The sequence below is a fragment of the Astatotilapia calliptera genome, chromosome 22 (assembly GCF_900246225.1).
Source record: "Astatotilapia calliptera chromosome 22, fAstCal1.2, whole genome shotgun sequence".
Classification (NCBI taxonomy): Eukaryota; Metazoa; Chordata; class Actinopteri; order Cichliformes; family Cichlidae; genus Astatotilapia; species Astatotilapia calliptera.
Window position 1 is genome coordinate 17310547 of NC_039322.1, and position 22018 is coordinate 17332564.

The 22018-nt window shown below is 42.0% G+C and overlaps 2 protein-coding genes across 2 annotated transcripts; one reads left to right on the top strand and one right to left on the bottom strand.

The window, feature by feature from the left end:
- The first annotated feature begins 524 nt into the window (after nucleotides 1-524).
- On the top strand, nucleotides 525-6590 carry crtap (cartilage associated protein). Its single transcript, XM_026156560.1, has 7 exons — nucleotides 525-1084; nucleotides 2189-2338; nucleotides 2826-2997; nucleotides 3067-3195; nucleotides 3294-3439; nucleotides 4555-4638; nucleotides 5175-6590. Exons 1-7 carry the CDS (start codon nucleotides 623-625, stop codon nucleotides 5241-5243), a joined length of 1212 nt encoding a protein of 403 aa, XP_026012345.1. The 5' UTR covers nucleotides 525-622; the 3' UTR covers nucleotides 5244-6590.
- Nucleotides 6591-6645: 55 nt separating this feature from the next.
- susd5 (sushi domain containing 5) lies at nucleotides 6646-21430 on the bottom strand. The gene is made up of 5 exons (XM_026156559.1): nucleotides 21084-21430; nucleotides 18791-18968; nucleotides 13871-13980; nucleotides 12145-12333; nucleotides 6646-11269 (listed from the first exon to the last, which is right to left on the bottom strand). Exons 1-5 carry the CDS (start codon nucleotides 21160-21162, stop codon nucleotides 9423-9425), a joined length of 2403 nt encoding a protein of 800 aa, XP_026012344.1. The 5' UTR covers nucleotides 21163-21430; the 3' UTR covers nucleotides 6646-9422.
- Between the last annotated feature and the right edge of the window lie 588 nt (nucleotides 21431-22018).

The following is a 22018-nucleotide window of genomic DNA, read 5'->3' on the forward strand; positions in this document are numbered from 1 at the left end:
ATGCGGACACATCCACCTGGATCCATAAAAAAAAAAAAAAACAATATCTGCATATCTGGCTACGCCTCTGATTTATAGTCAAAGCGTAAGAATAAGCAGCACGCATAACGATTGCTGCTGACTTTACGCACAGATAGAGTTATGTTGGTGGTGTTCAGGTTTTTGGAGGGGAGGCAGACAGAGCAGGAATGTTTCTACGTGGCAGTGGGAGGAGAAGAGGTGGAGGGGGGACAATCTCACCGGGGGTTCAATTAGGCAAGAAAGAGGTTCAAGCTTTAAATGTGAAAAAAATATTGTAAAAAAGTAAAGCAGACGGTAAATACTCAAATCCTTCGGGTAAAATACACTCTTTTTGAATTCATGCTTTCCCTAATAAAAGTTATGAAATGTAGATTTTCAGCCCGGTTTTTCAGTTGTAATGTGAAAATCCGAACAACTGTAAAGTTTTACTTTTGTAATTTAATGGGAGGAGCACCTCCAGTAGCTCCCACTGGACGGAGCGATCTTGCCAGCCCCGTGCCCGTGGGAGGGGAGGTTTTGTCTGGATACGTGGTGGAACTTGAGGCGGGCCTATAGACCCACGCTCAACAGCCTACCCTTCCAGCTCTTTCCAGCCTCAAAAATGGCTACCTCCACTGCTTCCCAGCTTTTTTCTGCCTTATTAGTCGCATTTTTCGTCTCCGCGGTGAACTCCCAGTATGAGAAATACAGCTTCAGGAGTTTCCCCAGGCATGAGCTCATGCCTCTGGAGTCCGCTTACAAATATGCACTGGATCAGTACACCGGGGAGAAGTGGAAGGAGACGGTGGAGTACATGGAGGTGTCTCTGCGACTCTACCGGCTGCTGCGGGACAGCGAGGCCTTCTGCAACCTTAACTGCAGCTCCGTGAGGCTGGAGGACGAGCAGAGGTTTGCGGAGTTTCCAGAGCTGCAGGCGTTTGGAAACGTTATGAAAAGAGCGCAGTGTCTGAAGCGCTGCAAACAGGGCTTACCCGCTTTCAGGCAGACCATGCCCAGCCGGGACACTATAGATGAATTTGAGAGGAGGGAGCCGTACAAATACCTTCAATATGCCTACTTCAAAGTAAGCAGAACTAATAAGGAGGGGGCCTCGAAGGGGTCCCCTAAATGAGATTGGAGTCTCAAACTTTCTTTACCCAGTGATAATGGTTTATTTAACTATGGTCGTGATTTTTCCCCGACGTGCGTTTTGACGTCATCTACGTGCCACGGATGCACAATTGGGGGTCTGCTGTAAGAACTAAACTCTTGTGGTTTATGGTCCATTTTTAAGGAAAGGACATCTTAGAATCGTCAATTTTACACGCACAGCATGGTCACAGAAAGTCGACTGTTAAAGCAAATTTATGAATAGTTCAGGAAGCTGAGAAACATGACAAACGCAGATGATCCCATGTGGAAGTGTTAGTCAATATAGTTATTGTATTTTTAACATTTCCATGCTGGTGATTTCCTCCACATGTCCCAAGGGGTCACCGAAAAGTTTCATTTTAATAGAAACTAATGTAATCACATCATATTGAACTCCCAGTTGCCACAACTAAGCTCATAGGGCAATGCCAAAAAAGGGGGAAGACACACTGTTTTGCATCAGTTTCGCAAAGTAATCTATTAATCTAAAATAATTAAAAATATGCAGCAGTAACGGAGTGTGAAGTAAGATGTGCATGAGAGTGGAGATGTGTGTGAGGAATCAGAATCAGCTTTACTGACGAGGTATGTTTACATATACAAGTTACAGGACTACACCGTGACACAGACATTAATAGCACATCATCTTTATATCAAAGACGTTGGAATCAATGTAATAAATATATAGTTACTATATATCAATTCAATTCAACTTTATTGTATGCAGTTATATTTATAATTATAATTATAGTGCTTTATATACAGTTGAAGTTGAAGCAGATGTCAGTGATGAGGAAACAACAGGGGTCAACACACTGCCAACAATATAAGTTGTGGTCAGTTTTGGTGATTTAAACAGATTAATAAGTGAAGACAAACATCAGCTGATAACTGATAAATGACATCACTCTTACAAGTAAATCTACTGCTGCATGTGACACTCATTTCATTTCAGGTTAGTACCATAGGCTTTGTGTGGTTTCTTTACTGACCAGCACAAAAACAAATCATTTTAATGTGTGTTTTTGTGTTCTAGTCTGACAACCTGGCCAAGGCGGTGTCTGCTGCCCACACCTTCCTCCTGAAACACCCGGATGATGAGATGATGCAGAGAAACATGGCCTACTACAAGAGTCTGCCTGGAGCCGAGGAGCACCTGAAAGACCTGGAGACCAAATCCTACGAGGTAGGCACAGATACATGCTTTAAACACAGTGAGGCACGCTTTCATTTTGATCCTTTCTGATTTCTCGAGGCTTTTATCCACAAGAGGTGTCACTCCCATGTGGCATGCAGCCCACTCTGTTATTGGCTCTGTGGGTGCCCTGACGTGGAAGCAGCCTGTGGTCGTGCAGATCAAACGGGCATATCTGGGAATATGAACTTGCCAGTTTTGGTCTGAGGACTTTAAGGCATCCTTGGCACGGCCTCAGTGGCTACATCCACTTTACTTTACGCTACAAAATTTCATATGTCTTGATATTTATTAGCGTTGTTATGTAAAATACAAGCGTGGGAAGGTGGAAAAAGAGAGTCTGCAACCATTACTTGTCAAAGATTTCAGACAGAAGATAATCATAGTGTTGAAAATGATTAATACTGAGTCCTTCATCAAAGTTTGCATTAACACTCTGGATTGTGTTTTCAAATCCTTTTTTCTTGTGGTATCCCAGACCTTATTTATACGTGCCGTGAGGGCGTACAATGGCGAAAACTTCCGTACCTCGGTGTCAGACATGGAGCTGGCACTGAGGGACTTCTTCAAGGTCTACGACGAGTGTCTGGCTGCGTCTGAGGGACCGAGGGACATCAGAGATTTTAAAGACTTCTACCCCTCGATAGCTGGTCAGCTCATGTCCATCTCATGTGCAGTCATGACTGTTTATTGAAGGCCTAAACTTATTTTCTGTTTAGACCACTACATGGAAGTGCTGGAGAGGAAGGCCGGGTGTGAGAGCGACCTGACACCTGTTGTCGGCGGTTATGTTGTTGAGAAGTTTGTGGCCACCATGTACCACTACTTGCAGTTCGCCTACTACAAGCGTGAGTAGTACTCAGCTGGCAGCTTTGAGCAGAGAAGGATTTCTCTTTCGAATTTCTGAGGTTCGTTTGCTGGCGTTTGACTGTGACTTTGCTTTCAGTGAATGACTTGAAGAACGCAGTGCCGTGTGCAACCAGCTACTTGCTGTTTGACCCCAATGATGAAGTCATGAAGAACAACGTGGAGTATTACAAGTTCCACAAAAGCAAGTGGGGGCTGATAGATGAGGATTTCCTCCCCAGATCAGTGAGTGATGTTCAGATATGTTCACAGAATATGCACACACCTGATTGATGCATCTCAGCCTGGGAAAGCATATTGTGGATTTATTTAAAAAGCTTGTTTTATTTATTTATGTTTTTGTTATGATGATGATGACAAGTCCCTGAAGGACTTATTTCACATTTTTGGACGCATGTTTATTAGCCTTTTTACCTAAAAGTTGTTGAAAAGATCTGTTCGCAAATATGAAGCCTAGCAGGGCACAAGTCTGTGCACTGCAGGGTATCTGTGTTCTTATTGATTTTCACAGGTGCCCATGAGTGAATCCTGGAAGTTTCCACCCTGTTTCAAGCGTTTAATGTTAATTAAGTTCATATAGTAAGCCATTTGCCATATGCAGGTTTATTGTTAAAAACAGATATAAAAATGCATCAGTGCCAAAAACTGCAGTTCCTCCAGCAGCCACTTGAGGTTGGCTCTAAAAGTGAGATCAGCGCCATGGACTACCTTGTTAAAAAGCATGTTTACAGCCTGGGAAATAAAATGCTTCTGCATTATTACGGTTGTGGCCAACAGAGGTGGCTGTAGTTAGCAGCTGTCTGCTGGGCTTCACCACAGCTGACCTCTCAGTCATGATTGTGGTGTTGGTGTATTTTGTAGCATTTACCTTTTGTGCAGGTAATTTCTCTAACAGCCCATCCAAGAAAGCAGAAGGTTTTATAAGTAAAATTTTATTGAACAAAGTTTAACTTAATTCAACTGAATTTATATAGCACCAAATCACAACAACTGTCCCCTAAATGTGATTTAGATTGTAAGATAAAGACCCTACAATAATACAAAGAAACCCCAACAATTAAACGAACCCTTTTGAATAAGCGCTTGGCAACAGTAGGAAAGAAAAACAATCTTTTAACAGGAAGAACCCTCTGACAGATCTAAGCTGAGGGCAGGCGGCCAGCTGAATGTATTTTTGATATACCAGTAATTTTAAAAAAAAGTATAACTGTTCCTATAAAATGTTTATTGCTTTGTCACAGAAACACACACATCCTAAAGAGGACTTATTGGTTTCTTCCCCGCTTTTGAGTCTTTGGGTCTCTCTGACACTCATCATTTCTTTGACTGTTGTCCTGCAGGAGGCAGTCCGGTACTACAATCAGACCACCATGCAGCTTCAGATGTTGGAGTTCTCCAAACAGCGTCTGGCCAGCGACGATGAGGTGCGTGGTTTGTATCAAAGGATCTTTCCAGGCGGGAGGTTATCTTAGGTCAAGTGAAGTGAACATAAGATGCAGTCTATGCATAAAAATAGAAATACATAATTCCCATTAAATCACAGTTTGGACTGCACTGTTTGCATCTGTGAGCTTGTGTAACTGGGAAAACCCTGGATTCCTCAGGCTGGTCACATGATGACCTTCAGTACAATGTGTCCAGTGTTTATTAGACTGCAATATCACAGACAGCCGTGAGGTGGCAGTGTTGCATCATTTTTCTTTAAGTTATTTTACTGCAAGCACAAGAAGTGTGGCCATCAGGCCAACCCATAAGCCAGGATTACATGCTGTACGTGGTAAATACTATTCAGTTACTGACTGTAATCTCTTCAGTAATGCAGAATATGAGAAATCACAGATAAAACTGCGAGTGTGAGGATTAATGGTAATCCACTTAGTGGAAAAAACCTCGCTTTGAAACAAAACAGCCCCTCCTGAGTTGTCTCTGTGTCATTGTTTTTTCGTGTTTGTGTCTGCAGGGGGAGGTGGTCGAGTTTATAGATGAGTTCCTGGATGAGGATGAGGAGAAGATTCTGCCGAAACACTGAAAAACAACACAAAACACTCCCAATTTTTATATTTATCGGGTTTACAGTCTGTGGTTGATCGAGTTTGTTTTACTTTCCTACTGCGTGCCCATTAATATTCTGTTCAGTGGACATACAGCATAGTGGCTTAATAATTTAAAGAAAACTGAAATATTTTGTCTCGTCTTTTGTGAATCACACGAGTATGACTTTTTTTTTTTTTTTTTACAATAAAATAACTTTCCAATAATCACGGCTTTTCAGTGATGTTGTAAAACAACAGCCACTTCCACTGAGAGGATTTCTGAACAACAGCTGGATCAACTGAAGGCACAGATGCATCTCTCAGATCCTGTGTCAGGTCTTTGCTGGATTTGTTCCCTCGCTGTAGATAGAGTTTTAGTCCTGCAACTTCTAATTTTGTCCTCCACTTGTTCTTCAAAGTTGCAAGGAGACACTGCAAACCACGCTGAGATATGATAGCTCTTTGGGAATAGCCCTGCTGGTCAAAAAATACTACTTTATGTCTGTCAAGCTGTGTTGTCTTCGGTATTTTTCAGCTAAAGAAATGGGAACAAATGATGTGCTTTAGCGACAGGCTGCAAATGAAAAAAGTGCCTTAAGACACAATTTAAAACTGGCTCTTTGCTAAGTTCATCCCTTGAGTTAGGTAGCTCTTTGTGCTTAAATGGTTCACGGGTCTGTGTTAAGCCACTTAACAAACAACAGACATTCTCCAGATAAAGGTCAGGTACAAGGACTGGAGTGTCCAAATGTCAATAGAGAAGTTTTTAAAGACCCTCAGAAATTCTGCAAAACTGTGAAGACAGTGATGTAAACCTACCAACCATTCTGATTCTCTTTCACCACATGAGACAAACAGTAAATCATCCCAGTATCGAAGCTGGAAAAACAAAATTTTAATATCTGTTTTAAAAGTGACTTAAATGTTAATTACTCGGCTATTCTTCGTTTCCAGTTCACTGGTCTTTAACTGGAGCCCCAATATAAAGAAACCCAGAGGTAGAAGACAGGAGAGCTGAGCAGCGAGCCCACCAGAGAAAACACTGTGGTGTTTAATAATGTTTGAACATTGAGTCTCTGTGCAGTTTGTCACATGGTGATGTTAAAAACCCACAGGGGAACATTCCCTCTGTATTACTGTGTCTCTCCAACTCTTCGCCTTCTCCTTCTGTCCTGTTTCTTTTATTACCTCTTCCTCAGCTGTAGTTCATCCCACCAATTTCTCTCTTCTGCTTCTTTTTGCTTGGATAAGCAGAAGCATTAAAAATGTCCTGACGAAAAGACAGAGTAACATCTTTTGCCGTGTCCGCTGTGAATACTAAAGAAAGATAACAACGGAAGATTCCTATAAGTTAGTGCATCTAGTTGACCCAGAGCAAAAGTAAACTAGAAGCCAGAGTTATACCACATATTTATTTGTGAAGACACATACAGTACACATTTCATCTTGTCATAAATCACATAAGGCTGAGAGGACGATGCTGCAAATAACTAGTCACGCTTTTAATTTAACAACGTCTATTTTTATGACCCTTCTTCAGGCATCCTTCATGTGGCAAACCTGTTGTTTTGCCACAGAGTTCGTTGCTTGATAACCTACGGCGTGGGCGAGTACAGTCGCGGTAATCACAGCTGAAGTAAAAGGTAGTCGAGCAGACGTCGCGGAGATGAGCGTACCCTGTGTAAGATATGAGGGGTGGTTTGTAATGCCACCTGTGAAACAAGAAACAAGGTATTTCCACATACTGGTAATGCTGTCGTATGTACAGCGAGTCAATACAGTCACAGATCATATGCACAGAAACACACAGACGTCAGGTACTTAATAATTAACGTCAGTTCATTTTCAGACACCATGAAGGAAACAGATTAAGATATTTCCTGTAAATCAGTTCGTTATTGATTTTGAAATTATGCAAGAAAATTCTTTACCATTAAGTTTCTTTTTTATTAATCAGCGGTCCCTGTTGACAATAATTATAATCACTTCCCATGCTCTTACCCTTATATACTGTTTTATTTACATTCCTACTGTAAAACACTGAAATTTGACCACAAACATGACTATTTGTATCCATTTACATCTGCTCTTTTACATTTTCTAAATATTTGGCACATATGGAAAGATGGCACATCGATAACAAAGAATGATAGAGTATTTTTAAAAATCCTGAATGCATTCATCTCTGTTTGGCAGAAATTGTCACAACACTGATATCTACTCAGACATGAGCAAATATTCCCAGAGTCCAGTCCTCTGTAACTGCTCATAGTGTAATGACTTATGACACATTCGCCATTATATGTGTGTGTACACTCACCGGTCACCTGTTCAACTCCTCATTAAAGGAACTATCCAATCAGCCAATCACAGCAGCAGCTCGAGGCATTTAGGCATGCGAACATGACGCGCTGAAGTTAAGACTGAGCATCACAATGGAGAAAAGAGGTGATTTAAGAACGTGACAGCTGATAGCGAGGCAATAGTAACTCAAATAACTACTCGTTACAACCAAGTTTTGCACAGGGCGTCAAACCTCGAAGCAGATGACCTTCAGCAGAGGAAGACCACACTGGGTACCACTCTCATCAGGTAAGATCATGAAATTGAGGCCAAAATTCACCAAAACTGGACAAGAGAAGACTGTAAAATTGTTGTCTGGTCTGTTGAGTCTGAGTTTTTGTTTTCACATTAGGATGGTAGGATCAGAATTTGGTGTAAATAAAAATTCATGGATACATGCTGCCATGCGTTAATGGTTCAGGCTGCTGCTGGTGTAATGGTGTAGAGGACATTGTCTTGGCACACTTTGTACCCTTTTAGTGCTAAATGAGCACCGTTTCACCACCACACCCTACATGAGTATTGTTGCCGACCATGTTCGTCCCCGTGCACGCCTCTTCCAGCAGGATGACACACCACGTCGCGAAGCTCGGATCATCTCAAACCGCTTTCTTGAACGTGACAATGAGTCAGCTGTTCTCAAATTGGCTCCACAATCACCAGATCTCAATCAAACAGGCAATCTTTGGGATGTGGTGGAACAAGAAATTCACATCATGGACTTACAGCCGATAAATCTGCAGTACCTGTGTTATGATGTCATGTCAATATGGACCAAAATCTCAGAGCAACGTTTCCAGCACCTTGCTGAATCTATGCCATGAAGAATTAAGACAGTCCCTTTTAGAATAAAAGGGATGTAAAGTGGTATTTGAGTGTATATCAATCTCTCTGTTTTAGGGCAGTGGAGTCCTATTTTTGATCATTTGAAAATCTAAATGCACTTTTTATTAAACTTTTGGCTGCATTGAAACTCTATTTAAACTGTATTTATTTGAGGCTGTGGTTCTTTTTCACCACAGTGTTTAATCTGTGGTTAGTTGGACTGATGTCAGGATCTACTCTGCTTCCTCGGTCGGTACCTTCAAACATAATTTACTGCTGGCTGGCGGATTGCACAGACCTGCGACACACACACGCACACTATCACACACACGCATACATGTGGCTGAGTCTGCAATCTGGATGCCTCTTTATGTCTCATCAGCTGAATGTCAAAACCAACACAGACAAGAAATATTTCTCCCATCAGACTCCACCTCTTATTTACACCTTTCACCAGCCTCTTTTCTTTCATCTCACCCCTCTCAGTACTCTTCATGTCCTCCCGCGAACCTCCTGTGGTGAACTAGACCTTTTTTTTTTTCCATAAACACAATACACAGAATATCAAACAATGCACATCAGCAATAATACAAGCACTCAACAAAAACAACAGCAAGAAATCTTCATCAAAATGTCCAAGAGCTTTGGAGAATGAAGTTTCAGTTCCTATATTCAGGCAGTGCTGTGCCTCATGTTGTGGTTTTCCTACATGTTAATATCTTTAAAGTCTCGCTTCTCAGCTTCTGGAGTTGAATCCAGCCTGGTTTATGTCCAGGTAGATGCCAGAGCTTTAAAAATCATGGATAACATACAAGGACTGGTGGATTTCCTCAGAACTACTAAGTGACAGGACTATTGCCATCTTGTTTCATTCAAGTTTCACTATGTTAAGCATCATTACAATATTTTGTGCTAGCTTTTTTAAAGTTTATACCTAAGATCAACAGTTTTCAACTGAATCTTCCCATCCTTCCCAAAGGAAGAGTGTCTGTGCCAACCTCTCTCCCCTACACCTTTTGCTGCATCTCTATCTGTTGGCCCTGTCTGGCCTGACTTTGGCCCTTCCCATTCATCTCATACGCCGAACTCTTCTGCTGCTGTCGTCGGTAACACCACACCGCGACAATGACTGCAGTTGCGATGACACAAATCGCCACAACAATGGCCGCCACAGTGGGGCCTCGACCGGAAGAGCTCGGAGGGAGGGGAGGGCAGGCGTCATCCACACAGATCGTCTCTCCCATCTCCCCTTCCTGCTCTCCCCTCTCCCCAGTCTCACCAGGCAGGCTGAGCACTAAGCCGTCCTTGTGCACTGGAGGGCTTGGGCCATGATCAAGGAAGGGATGATCGGTAATGTCAGCCATCCAAGAGTCGGTGGGAACTGCTTGTTGTGTGCTGTAGTCTCCGGTCTCAGAGTATGAAGGAGAGTCTGAAGGCTCCAGAAGGTCAGGGGCAGGGGTCCCGATGGAGTCAGGCCACACCTCCTCTAAAACCCCTAGTTCGAATTCACGCACCGTGGTGAGAGACTCTTGCTCCTTGGGCGAGCTGGTGTAAGGTCTAGGAATTTCCACCTCAGTGGGTCTGGGCGTCGTCTTGACAAATCTCCTTCTGTCTTTATCCTCTGGTTTCACCCTCTCTGTTACGGAGTCACCGTTTTCGAAAACAACAGGGTAACCGTCCAGCCACGTGTCATCTGTGGCTGACTTTCCGTCTGCTCCCCTCTGAGTGACGTTCTGATGCTTATCGGCTACCACAGAAAAAACAACATGCCGACGACTATCATCTTCATGGCTATCATGATCGTCATAGCTCTCAGCGTCTTTGTGTCCAAAATCATCATGATCATCAAGGTCAGCATAATGGGTGTCGTCATAATGTATGGCACGGTCATCGTGGTCATCGTGGTCATCATGGTCATCATGGTCATCATGGTCATCCTGGTCCAGATGTTCCTCAGAGACCTCATGATGTTCTCCATTATGATCATCATGATCCTCCTGGCTTTTGTGTCCGTCGTAAGTATCATCTGGATCGTCGTACTCCTTGCGATCACGGTCCTCCTCATGTTCGCCCATGTCATAATGCTCCTCGTGATCGTCATAGCTTTCATGGCTTTCCCTTTTGTCCAAATCTTCATCTTGACCTGGTTGCCTCTTGTGCTCATCGTGGTCTTCCTCTTGGTGGCTGCCGTCTTGATCGTCATGGTGGTCATCTTCAAGGATGTCGTCCTGGTCATCATGGCGGCTGGTGTCAGGATCATCAAAATCATCTCCTTCATGATCAGGATCATCAGCATCAACGGGATGTTGACGATAGGGCCTTTCTTGACTCGTGTGCTCAATGCTCTCCTCAGATCGGTCAACAGAGGTTCTCTGTGTTGTCTGCGTGGCTGGATTGATGAAGACCTGAGGTTCTTCCTCCTGGAAGGTCTCAGAGGGGAACCAGAACATGTGTTTCTGGGAGAGAAGAGAGACGGGTGCTTCTGTGGCTTCCACTGTATCAATCTTGGCCACCTCAGTTCTCTCCTGCTGCCTCGTCCGAGGACCTACCAAGTCCTCACCAGCCCGTTCCTCATTTTTTTCTCGTTTAACTAAAGCTCCTTCAAATATTTCACTATCTTCAGCCACTTCTCCTCCCACTTTAAGCTTTCTGCTCAGGTCTCGATGGTCCTCCTCAGCTTTGGCTCTAAAACTCGTCTCTTGCTGCTCCACGCTCATCTCTCCATGTGGGTACGCAGCTCCATACACTTCCTCGTGTACATCGCCATGAGCCTCTAATGGTGTCTCAGGTTGGCGCTCTGCCTCTATGTAGGAATCTGTGAACTTGTCCTCGTAGTCTGTGTGACTCACCTCATCTGCAGAAAGACAAAATAGAAATGTGTAAACTTTCAAGTCAGATCAAGTATCTACATTTATTATTTATTATTTTATGACTCAAAGAAAGTTAGCAAAAGTTCCCAAGATATTCAATGCCACCTCTTTTAATTAAATATGATGCCAAAGGCAGTCTCCAGTAGATAGGCATTGCAAATTCTCTGCTCCGCTCTTTGGTAGCTTCATAATGATGCCAAGGCTCTGAAAAGTCACGGTCCTACCAAGAAATAGAAAATAAAACCTACACAAAACCTAAGAAAAATGTTTGTTTTTTGTTTTGTTTTGTGTATTTTCAATGACATTTAGTGGCACTGCTGGATAGATTTTGAGACCTTTAGCTGGAGCCAACTATTGCCATCTGTTTCCACTGATCATACTGAGCTAACATAATCTGGCTGCTGGGTTGGCAGACCCTGACGTCACTGATTCTTGTTTCCAAACCAGCAAAATGTCAGTGTCACTCTTGAACCAGTTCCCCTGGTACACAGCCAGTTCTTTAAATCAGAAACACAAAAGAAAAATGGTTTGAGATTATGATCAAAGCTGGACCTCAAAATGTCTGGGTAGAAAACAGATATTTGTGACCTTTTAGAGGCTCCATTAACTAAACATAGCTGCCAATATTGTAAGAAAATTCAAATCTAGAGTAGTTTTCCCTGGAAAGTTTATGAACGACTGCTTTAGATTAAAAGCATGATTAACTGTTAGCTAATAATCCACACAGGCCATGCATTTTGCCTTTATAAAGGATTAGCGACACAAGCTAAAGCACCAGTAACACCATTTCCATCCCAGCTAACAACTGAGAGTCTGTTCAAACACAAAGAATCAAACTCTGACCACAACAGCCTCTTACCTTTAACACAAATCTGCACCAGTCCATACCACTCCCCACAGCTGTCACACAGCAGGCTAAAGGCTGTGTGTCCACCGGCCATCACGTAACCTGGGACACATGTGTACAGAAGCTCATCTCCCATCTCGGACCCAGAGTGACTCTGCAGGCGTGCATTAGGAAAAGATGGGGGGTCTCCACATGGCTCATCTATCAGCAACAAGCATATAGATGCACGTATTTAGTAATAGAGCTGTTATACTTATTCCATAGGAAACAGTGTTCTCTGTAAATGTCAACCAATGCTTATCAGCTTTATAATATCAGTATATCATGTGTAATAAGAATGAACGAATGAATTCTGGACATGAAGCAAAAGCTTTTATGTAAAAGAATTATGTGAATTTTAAGAACATGAGGATAAAGCATGAATATTAAACAGAATCTGGTCCAATCTTCATGGATAATGTTGTGGATAACTATGCATATTAAAGTTTTCATCAAGGGTGATGGAAAGCAGGTTCGAACCTTGTCGAACTTTGGATTCAGGCGAAGGAATGCCAGGAATTCTGTGTCTGCATCTTTGCATGTTCAGGCTATGCTTTGTCTCTGAACCTACTTTTATTTTCATGTACAGGATCTCGAGGTATAGCTGAGGTGAGCAGGGTATTTGCTTTGGGAACCTCAGAATTGCACCCCTGCTTTTGTGGATGATGTGATTCTGTTGGTTTAATCAGAGCGTGACTTTCAGCATGCACTGGAGCGGTTTGCAGCCGAGTGAGAAGCAGGTGGGATGAGAATCAGCACCTCCAAATCCAAGGCAACGGTTCTCTGCCAGAGTACAGTGGAACGATGGGGAGGAAGGCTGCCTCAAGCAAGAGAATCCAGTCATCCTGGGATGTCATTCACAAGTGATGGGAAGGTGGAGCACGAGATGGATTGGCGCATTGATGCAGCATCAGCAGTAATGAAGACATTTTACCAGACTGTTGAAGCAGAATCTGGGAAGGTCTCTGTATCCCCCAGGAGCAACTGGAAAGTGTGGCTGGGGAGAAAGATATCTGGGATACCCTGCTGCCAACTTGACTTTAGATAATTAAGATAATTAAAGATCAATACAGTTTGTTTTGCATTATATCCATAATATATTGTTAAATTCTAATAACAAGTGTTTTATTGTTTATTATGAACTAAAATATGATTTAAAATGTAAAATAAAGTTTAAAAATCCCCCAAATGGTTATTCAAAAAGACATTTTGACTATAGACTGTAGTGCAACTTCTTTTTACGTGTTTCAGATTAAATGTGGAATCTTTAATTAGTTCAGTGTAACGGTGTGAGTGGGTTTCCCTGACAATGGTGCCTCCAGGGATCCTGTATTTAATATACCCAACCATAACTAGACAATAAGCTGTGTAGTTGGTTTGCCTGTATCAAATGGATGTGAAGTGTTCACATGTGCTCCCACAGCAGAGAGTGTCTGCCAACCTCAGGGTGTGTGGCACATGGACAAGAGAAATCTTCCAAGTTTTGATCCAAAACCTGGCAATGATGTGCCAGATGTGATGTGTGTCTTTTAGTTTCAGCTGCATCAGAACTAACACACATTCATGGATCCAGTTGTTTCACATCACATTTACATTTACACACACACACAAACCTGAGTCATTCATGTCCTGATCGCTACTACCATTCCTCTTCTACGATCCTTACGTACTGTGTATGTTTTCGTGTGGGTTTACTGACCTTTGTCTTTGATGCAGAAGGCGTCCAGGTGCGTTGCGTCCTCTGTGCCATTTTCTGTCCTCACTTCTACAGCTTTCAGCACACCGCCCACAACATTACACACTGTGGTCCTGGAAATAAACAGACATGATATCCATACTGCATAAAATCAAGTCACATGTTCACACTCTCATTAATTAACGTGACATAACACTGACTTGACTATAGAGGAGCATTTCACAATTGCGTCTGTTGGTCTCTGTTGCTATTCTTTCTCTTTGTAACAGCTGTGCTATATTTTGTGCACATTTTGAGCATTCTTAATTTAGTCATCGTCTATTTAATTCTATTTAATTACCTCCAAAGAGGTTTGCGCTTTAATTTTAGCTACTATAATTTTAGTATTTTTGAGCTCTTCTGTCCGTGTGTGATGTACCTGCACAGTTTGCTAACAAAGCTTGCTAGCATTATCAGAACACTTATGTTCACTTCAATAGAGTAATTCAGCAAACATGGCTTAAACCCTGAAATCATCTCCCAGGTCAAACCTGGTTGCAGTTCAGTTCCAAAAACTGAGCAGGACCTGGACAAGATGTTGTTGTTTGCACTCCCAAATAGATGGTCTGACTTGAACATCTCTTAGTGAGGGATAAATATAGATTAGATTGGTGCATTGCAAATGAGATGCTTTGTAAACAATGTGGAGCAATTCTCACCAGTAAAAACATGACAGAATTTTACGCATTACATTTTAGTCAACTGAATCAACTTTAGATTTAATCTAGGATAATCTTATGGTATTTAGTCGACTGAAACTAATTAATGTTTTAATCTAAAAACTACTAATAAAACTGAATCAAAATTTGCTGTCAAAATGACCACAGAGCTGCTATTTTTCTTCTCATTCTTTCTACCAGATTCTTTTTTTAATTGTTTCATCTAAGTGATAACAAGATTGTAGAACACAAGTTTTATCTTTTTTAAACATCCAGGCAACATTCAACAAGTACCTCGAATTAGTGTCGAGGTCGTGTCTCCAACATCGAGTTTGCTTTTTAGTTTTGAACTAGTTTTCAGCCGTGAACAAGAACTATCGCTACAGTCATTCAGCGTTGAAATGTTTGCTGAGTAGATATGAAAAGTTTATTATAGCATCTTTGTGACTAGGGAAGGGCACCGGTTCTGACATAAACGGCAGTAACCAGCGCACATTTCGGTGCTTTATTTCGGTGCTTTTTTTTCCTGAGCTGTGATACACTTCTAGCCAATCATTTTACGTTTTCAAGGATAGTAGGCAGGCCCAGGTACATACGTTCTTTTAGAGCAGAGCTACAGATTAAAAATGCCCAAGGCGAAGCGGTCAAATGTCTGGCTGTATTTCACAGTGAGGCTGTGTAGCTGCTCTTGGTTCTTTAGTCAGACCTTCACCTCACTTTAAAAAAGCCAAGATAAGACTGTCCACAATGCCTCAAAGCAGTGGATTGCAAACCAATGAATAATATCCATCAATTATTTACAGTCTACCAGTCTGCCATCATTTATTTACAGGCCTGACCAGCATGCTGGGAACCAGTGGACTAAAACAATATGTAAAAAAGAGCTAGCTCCAAAGTAGAATTCTGAATACAATGCATTGGAAATGTTTTGAGTATTATATATTTTTTGGCTTTATTTTTGTATTTTTTTCTGGGAGATTATGAATGCAGGTCATTAACTTGTAATTAACACTGAAACATTCCTCTACATATTCCCTCCACCCCTGATATCTAAAGCTGTACCTCTGATTAAGTGCGCATGTGGGAAAGTTGACTACGCACACAGTTTATTCACCACCACTTGATTTGTTGCCCATTTAAATATTATTGCAGTATGACATCAGGGTCCAGGAACACACATCATGACTCAGATATGTTGCAGTATCAGCGGCTGTAGCCTTTGGCACAGTGTTATCCCACGCTGATACATTATGGATGGATGTTCCCAGAGAACAAGCCTTAGGTTACAGCCAACTTCAAATAGAGAAGTCATAACATTGTGGACATAAAGCAGCGCATATTCCACTGGGACTGAATGAGCACAGCTCCTACAAGCTGCAGAAGCTACTAAAGCTGAGTGAATACTCCATTTATGTTGCAGCATAATCACATTATTAACCCGTTTATCATTCAAAAACACCAGATAAGACAAGGCCAATCAGATTATGTTCCCACAGAGGCTGGCAGTAGCAATCAGTCCTGTGGGAAAATTCAGAAATATGAGCTTTAACAGCAAGTTTGATTGGTGATATTAGTTACTAAGAATCATTCTATAGAATAGACACTGGGTGTGCATTTGATCTAAACAAAGCATCACTAATTGGAAATAATGTAACTAGCAGGGGCGCCAGTTTAGCTCAGCAGATTGAACAGGCGACCCATAAACTGTAAGACTATTGCAGAGGCCCGTGTCTGAATCTAGCCTAAGGTATTTGCTGCATGTGTTCCTCCTGCTCTCTCTCCCAGGTTTCCCCTCATCTTTCAACCGTACTGTCCTGATAAAGGCTTAACTAGCAGTGCATTGAGAGAGTGGAGCAGGTCAGACTGCATGCGTGTGCCATGTTAGCTTTGCTTTATGGGGGAGAGAGTCTGAAGGAGAAAAGAAGAAATCACAGAGAAAGCACTCAGAGAGGCAAAAAACACTGACGACTGTTTAAAAATTTAACTTTCATCCCTGCAGGTATCTGTGCCCGAGAAGAATCCATCACCTGACAGTGCGTGACTGCTACAGGGAACACCCAGAAGTATGCACGCATTCATCTGAAACGGCCTTAATTCATTTTTCTTGTATAATGGTGTACAGAGGTACAAAATGACTGACAGGTCAGAAGAAGATGTTAAGGTGGAAGAGTCAGCGTAGGAGGCACTTGTTAAAGCTCCTAATAGACCTACAGACTTATGTCATACACATCTGAGGTGGTTAACTGGCACTGACGCCAGTCTGGAAGCATCACAGCTCACACACCAACGACACAATTATTCATCTAAGCAACCAACATGTGAGTGAGGGAGTGGGTGAGGGTGGCCTTTACACAACCAGTGGGAGTGTGTGTGGTAAGGTGGGCAACAAAACAGGAAAAAAAAAAACAGAGAAAAGGATGGAGGGACAAGAAAAACAGACAAAAACATTAATAAAATACCTGCAATCAATGTATTTTTACCTTTAACTAACATTGATTGATGAGCTAGATATATATTAGGAACCACCATGCTGCGCTTCAGAGTGATGATTTATTTATGATGAAGACCACTCAGGAGAGGAGGATGAATCGGCTGTGAATCGTATTTCCCTCACACACTCTGCAAATTCACAGCCCATAAATAATCAACGCATAATGTCCGAATGACTGCAGCACCTTCAGCTGTTGGACTGCTTTTCTTACTCTGTGTTTCCTGATATATTAGAAGAACATTCTGGTGCTTTTCTGCAAAACTGCCTCCAACACAGACCAAGGTTGTCTGTGTTTCCTGAAAAAGTTACAGGAAAAGTTCACTGTATCTGAATATACGTCAGATTCCACGTCTGTCATTGTCACTGCTCGAATAAGCCGTCCAAAAAGGAGGTGTGTAGCTCCTGACTTCAGCAGACGGAGCTGTGGTAGCAGGGTGATATAGTGTGAAACGCAGTAAGGGAGTGTGAAAGCTGATGTCCGCTGATCAACATGTACAGAGCCAGCGGTGTATAAAAGGAAAAGATGATACGTCCCTAACCAGATATGTTACAAGCATATTATTGTATGTTAGAAACTCGGTGGGCACTTTGAACCAGGTTAACCCCTGAAAGGCTTTATTTCTCAATTGTTTCATTGAAGTCTCCGTTCATTTTTATAACGAAGTTTCCAGTTTGGGAGTTTCGTTGTGGTTGACCAGCCCTGTAGGTGGAATAGTCGGCCGCTCCCTTATTCACAAAGGGTCACTACAGCAGGATATGCTAAATGCCCTTCAACCTTGATGAAAAACAAGGTTCAAGAAATCTGTGAAAGAACCCCAGCACTCACAGACTAATTGTATTTTATAGTCTCTAATATACTGTAGAGCAGGGGTGTCAAATATAAGGCCCGGGGGTCAGAATTGGCCTGGCAGAGACGCCAACCCGGGCCGCACTGGATGTTTTTTGAAAATGTGATCGAGGGCATTGACACTGAACTTCTTTTTCTCGTACTGAGATAAAATGTGCAGTTAAACGTCTTTACACTGAGAGAAAAGGGGGATTTTTACGTAAAAGTTTTGAATGAACTCGTAGTCGTGTCATTTAGAACAACCATTAATAATCATTTGGATTTTGGCTTACATACACCGAGAATTTCAGGGTCAACTTAACCATTTATTGGTCAAACAAAGAGCACGCTTTGCTGTGAATGGACCCAAAAAAGCATCTCAACTATTATTCATTAAAAGCAGGCATGTGTTCACCAGGTGTCTGCGTCCATTTAAAAGGAACATGTTTCATACTCTTCATACATTTTTCTATTAGGAGCTGCAGTGTAGGATACTATAGTAGCAGTAACAGTGTTCATGAGGTTTTATCCCTATAATCACCACTTGTCAGCTTCATCTCTGTTTAAGCAAACCGGGTACCCCTCTTCCTCCAGGCCCAAATCTGCTCTGTTCTGAAAGCTGTGAGTGTCGTTGCCGTGGAGATGAGAGGTGTAAATGGAGGCAGTTGTCGACATGACACCCCATCTCAGAATTCCCTCCTCCTCCAGGAAGAAACAGAGGAGTCTTTCTCCCTCTCTGCTTCCTCTCTCTGTTTTTTCTCTTTCCCCCCTGAAATGTGTCACTCTTCTATCTCCCCGCTCGCTTTCTTTACTTCCTCTCTCTTTCATCCATTCCCGAAACCTCCGTCTCGCACACACACACCATAATGACCTCTGACATCTCCTCTGAAGACAGCTGCTATTCTTACCCTACTGAGCCCCCGTAGAGCCACCCGCGGGTGCACGGGGAGAAGTAGCACTCCACCACAGCGTGACGAAGCTCCTCTACTGATGCCAGGCGGCCGCGGTGCGAGGCACAAGCTTGCTCAGCATCTCTGAAGCCCTGCAGGTCAGAGGAGTTCCTCAGGTCCAGCACAAACACTCGACCTGAGGAAATGCAAGGAGATTAACATTAAATAACATCTTATACAAACAAATTCAGGATAATAGCAGAATGTGTAGGAAGTAAATATTTTTAAGGACTTCTTAAAGCCTCACTCGTGAGTGTGAAATCTCAGCGGCACAGTCGTGGATGTGCAAGGATCTGCTTTGCTCACCCCCCTGTGATCATTAATTGACTGCAGGAGCGATCGCAGCAGCATACCGGTCCTGTCATTACCACCCCGTTCTCACATCACGGCTGTCCAGTAACACAGGACAGAAATGTGCTCCAGGTTCATAATCGCAGGAGTCACGTTTTTGAAATATTTACACGACTCTGAGATAAACCAAAATAAGCTGTATCTGGCACAGAGGAGAAGTCTTCCTTCGAGGCTTTCTGCCAGACAAGCTCTCTAAAAATGTGTTGCTGAAAGGCTGTAGGAGGGCACTGGTGAGACAAGCTGTGCACGGGAGCTGAAGTTGCTGCTTATAGTCGTTCTTCTGAGTTTACTGAATACCTGCAACTTCAGAGAGTTATCTGCAGAGGCGTGATCAAAGACAGCTGTCTTTCATCTGTGGGTTTTAGGTTATTTTGAGTTTTGTGGTTGTTTATTAAGAACTTTTAGCTTTCTTTTCATTATCATTTTAAAGCCTCAGTTTTGATGACTGTTGTAGACGGAGACATATTGTCATTTGTTTGTATGATTCTGTTACAGCGATTATTCTGTTTTAAGTTCATGGTTCGATATTCGTTTAGTGTCCCTGGTGTCTCTGTGCATCATGCTTAAATTTCTATCCCTGATTTATCACTTCCTGTTTTATTTTGACAGTCATTTATCGTTTTGTATTTGCTTTTACTTCCCTTGTCTTGTTGTCCCTAATTATTTTCAGTTCTTTTTTTCTCCACTCCCCCTGATTAGTCCTCACTGTGTCTCTGAGTATTTACGGTTTCATTTTCCCCCATCTGCATCTGTTTCACCTGCTCTTGAGTGTGTTTTGCTTCTATTTTGGATTTATTGGTGTGTTTGCCTCATTGGACTTGGTTTTTATTTTTGACACATCTGTTTATGAGCCCTGCATTTGTGTCCTTTTGCCGCACCTTGTGGCAAAAGCTGCAGCAGATGACACAGCAGCAGTTCTGTAATTATTTATAGCTATTAATAATTTTTGATGATGTTAACAATTTTTTCTTATCAGTTTTTTACGTTTCAGACAGGTGAGCAGTCACAGTCAATGACTGCCACCAGCTGCAAGATCACTTTTGTTTTATTGTCAATAAAAGTTTGACCCATTTAATTAAGTTCACAATATTCTTTCTTGTCAATCTTAAGTTTCTATCTTCATTCCTCAATTTGGTCCATATATGCAGGAGTGTCATCAAGGATGTTTCCTATAACTATATAAGACAGAAACTGTAACAACTGTAACAATGAAAGCACATTTACATTTAGGTTCCTCTAAATAAATTATTCTCTGTGCATTCACTGAATCTTTAGATCCCAAAGTCACAAATAAAAGAAGAATGCAATTTGGACTGCTTATTATTCATTTTTAATAAATATCTCAGATATTATGACAGTGTGTCGAGTAACCTTAAGCTACATGGAAGAGAAGCATCTTTTTTAAGCTGTTTGGAGGGCTCGCCTGCACTAAATGAAATTTCTCAAAAACCTATATAGCTATCGATCCACGAGGGGGCACCAAAATCTAAAGTTGCCTAGAGCATAAAAAGGGCTAGAGACAGCCCTGCTAATCAGCCACTGAAAATAATATAAGAGAAAACTTTTTAGCAACAAAGCAGTAAAAAAATAATCTTCTCTCGTGCACTCTAAAGGTTTGAGAATGACTGCTGGACAAAGCAGACCACTCACACAGCTTAGAACAAAGAACAAAGTGCGGGTTTAACGGGAGAAATAGTGTGGTGTAATTGTCTCTTTTGCCATTAAACATTTATTTTAGAACACCTTTTGACTCTAACAGGCTTGGTGCCAATTGCTGGCGCGCTACGCGTAATTGGCGCACATCACCACCACAGCTTTAGCAAACGGACAAAATTAGATCAGAAAATAATTTTACAACGAGGTGTACGGGTTATTTCAATGATTTCAAATGTTTACCTACCGTCTGCAGTTACAACAGTCACCAGAAGACAAACCAGGCATCCAAACAGCAGCAGTTTGTGATAACAGCGATCCAGCATCTTTTTTCTTCCGTCCACAGCTGTACACTAACTGTCAACTCTTATTTTTAAGAGAAAAGAAAAAGTTTTCAAAAACTTCAAAAATTTGTATTTACAGGCTTACAGGGTTAAGCAAACTCCTGCTATTTCCCTGCGGGTGGCAGAGGTTGGCTCTGGGAAGGTAAGGGGCTTGTTAACAAGTGAGGATGTTAACAGAGCTGCTCAGGAGCGAGGCGGTTATCGCCCCAAATAGTCGCACTGGCAAGCAGATGGAGCACCTGTGTGAAAACTCGCGTGCACCCGCTAGAAAACAGGCGACGTCACGCCACAGTGTCTTGAAGGTGGGCAAAGAAGAAAGAGAGAGAAAGAGAAAAACTTTGGCTGCAGATTAAAAGGGATCCAGCCTGCTCAGTGTTTATGAGCTGGAGTAAATAAAAGCCTGTAAACTAGGAGTGAATGTACATTTACGATGATATTAAACACTCTCTAACAAATAGAGGACCTGTACACCCAAACTAAACACATCCCAGACCATAATAATCTTGATTAAGGTGTACTGGAGCTGCACTCGTGCGAGTGTGGATGTGCGCGTCCCATTTGGTGAGGGAGATAAATACTCAGAAAATCTGAGGCGATATTAGAAAAATTATAAAGACTGCTTTATTTTTTAAATAAAGTTCAAAAGTAAGATTGCATTGAAAAATGGATGTGCTGTTATTACTGATGAAGTGAGGTGTAAGTAACAATGTTTGCACTTGACGTGGAGCTAAATGCATGCAAAGACATTTGTTTTTTATTTTAAACTTAGCACAAAAAGTAAGGAATTTTGTGTCTGGTTGATTATTCCTGTGTTGTAACAATGGTTCTTGGCAATAAA

What these genes read in the sequence shown, in the direction of transcription:
- crtap (XM_026156560.1), top strand. Translation starts at nt 623, where the DNA reads ATGGCTACCTCCACTGCTTCCCAGCTTTTTTCTGCCTTATTAGTCGCA. An exon ending in CTTCTACCCCTCGATAGCTG is followed by an intron (nt 2,998 to 3,066) that starts GTCAGCTCATGT and finishes TTTTCTGTTTAG; the next exon opens with ACCACTACATGGAAGTGCTG. An exon ending in AGGATTTCCTCCCCAGATCA is followed by an intron (nt 3,440 to 4,554) that starts GTGAGTGATGTT and finishes GTTGTCCTGCAG; the next exon opens with GAGGCAGTCCGGTACTACAA.
- susd5 (XM_026156559.1), bottom strand. Translation starts at nt 21,162, where the DNA reads ATGCTGGATCGCTGTTATCACAAACTGCTGCTGTTTGGATGCCTGGTT. An exon ending in GACTGTTGTAACTGCAGACG is followed by an intron (nt 18,969 to 21,083) that starts GTAGGTAAACAT and finishes GCATTTCCTCAG; the next exon opens with GTCGAGTGTTTGTGCTGGAC. An exon ending in GGTGCAGATTTGTGTTAAAG is followed by an intron (nt 11,270 to 12,144) that starts GTAAGAGGCTGT and finishes GTCTTTCTGCAG; the next exon opens with ATGAGGTGAGTCACACAGAC.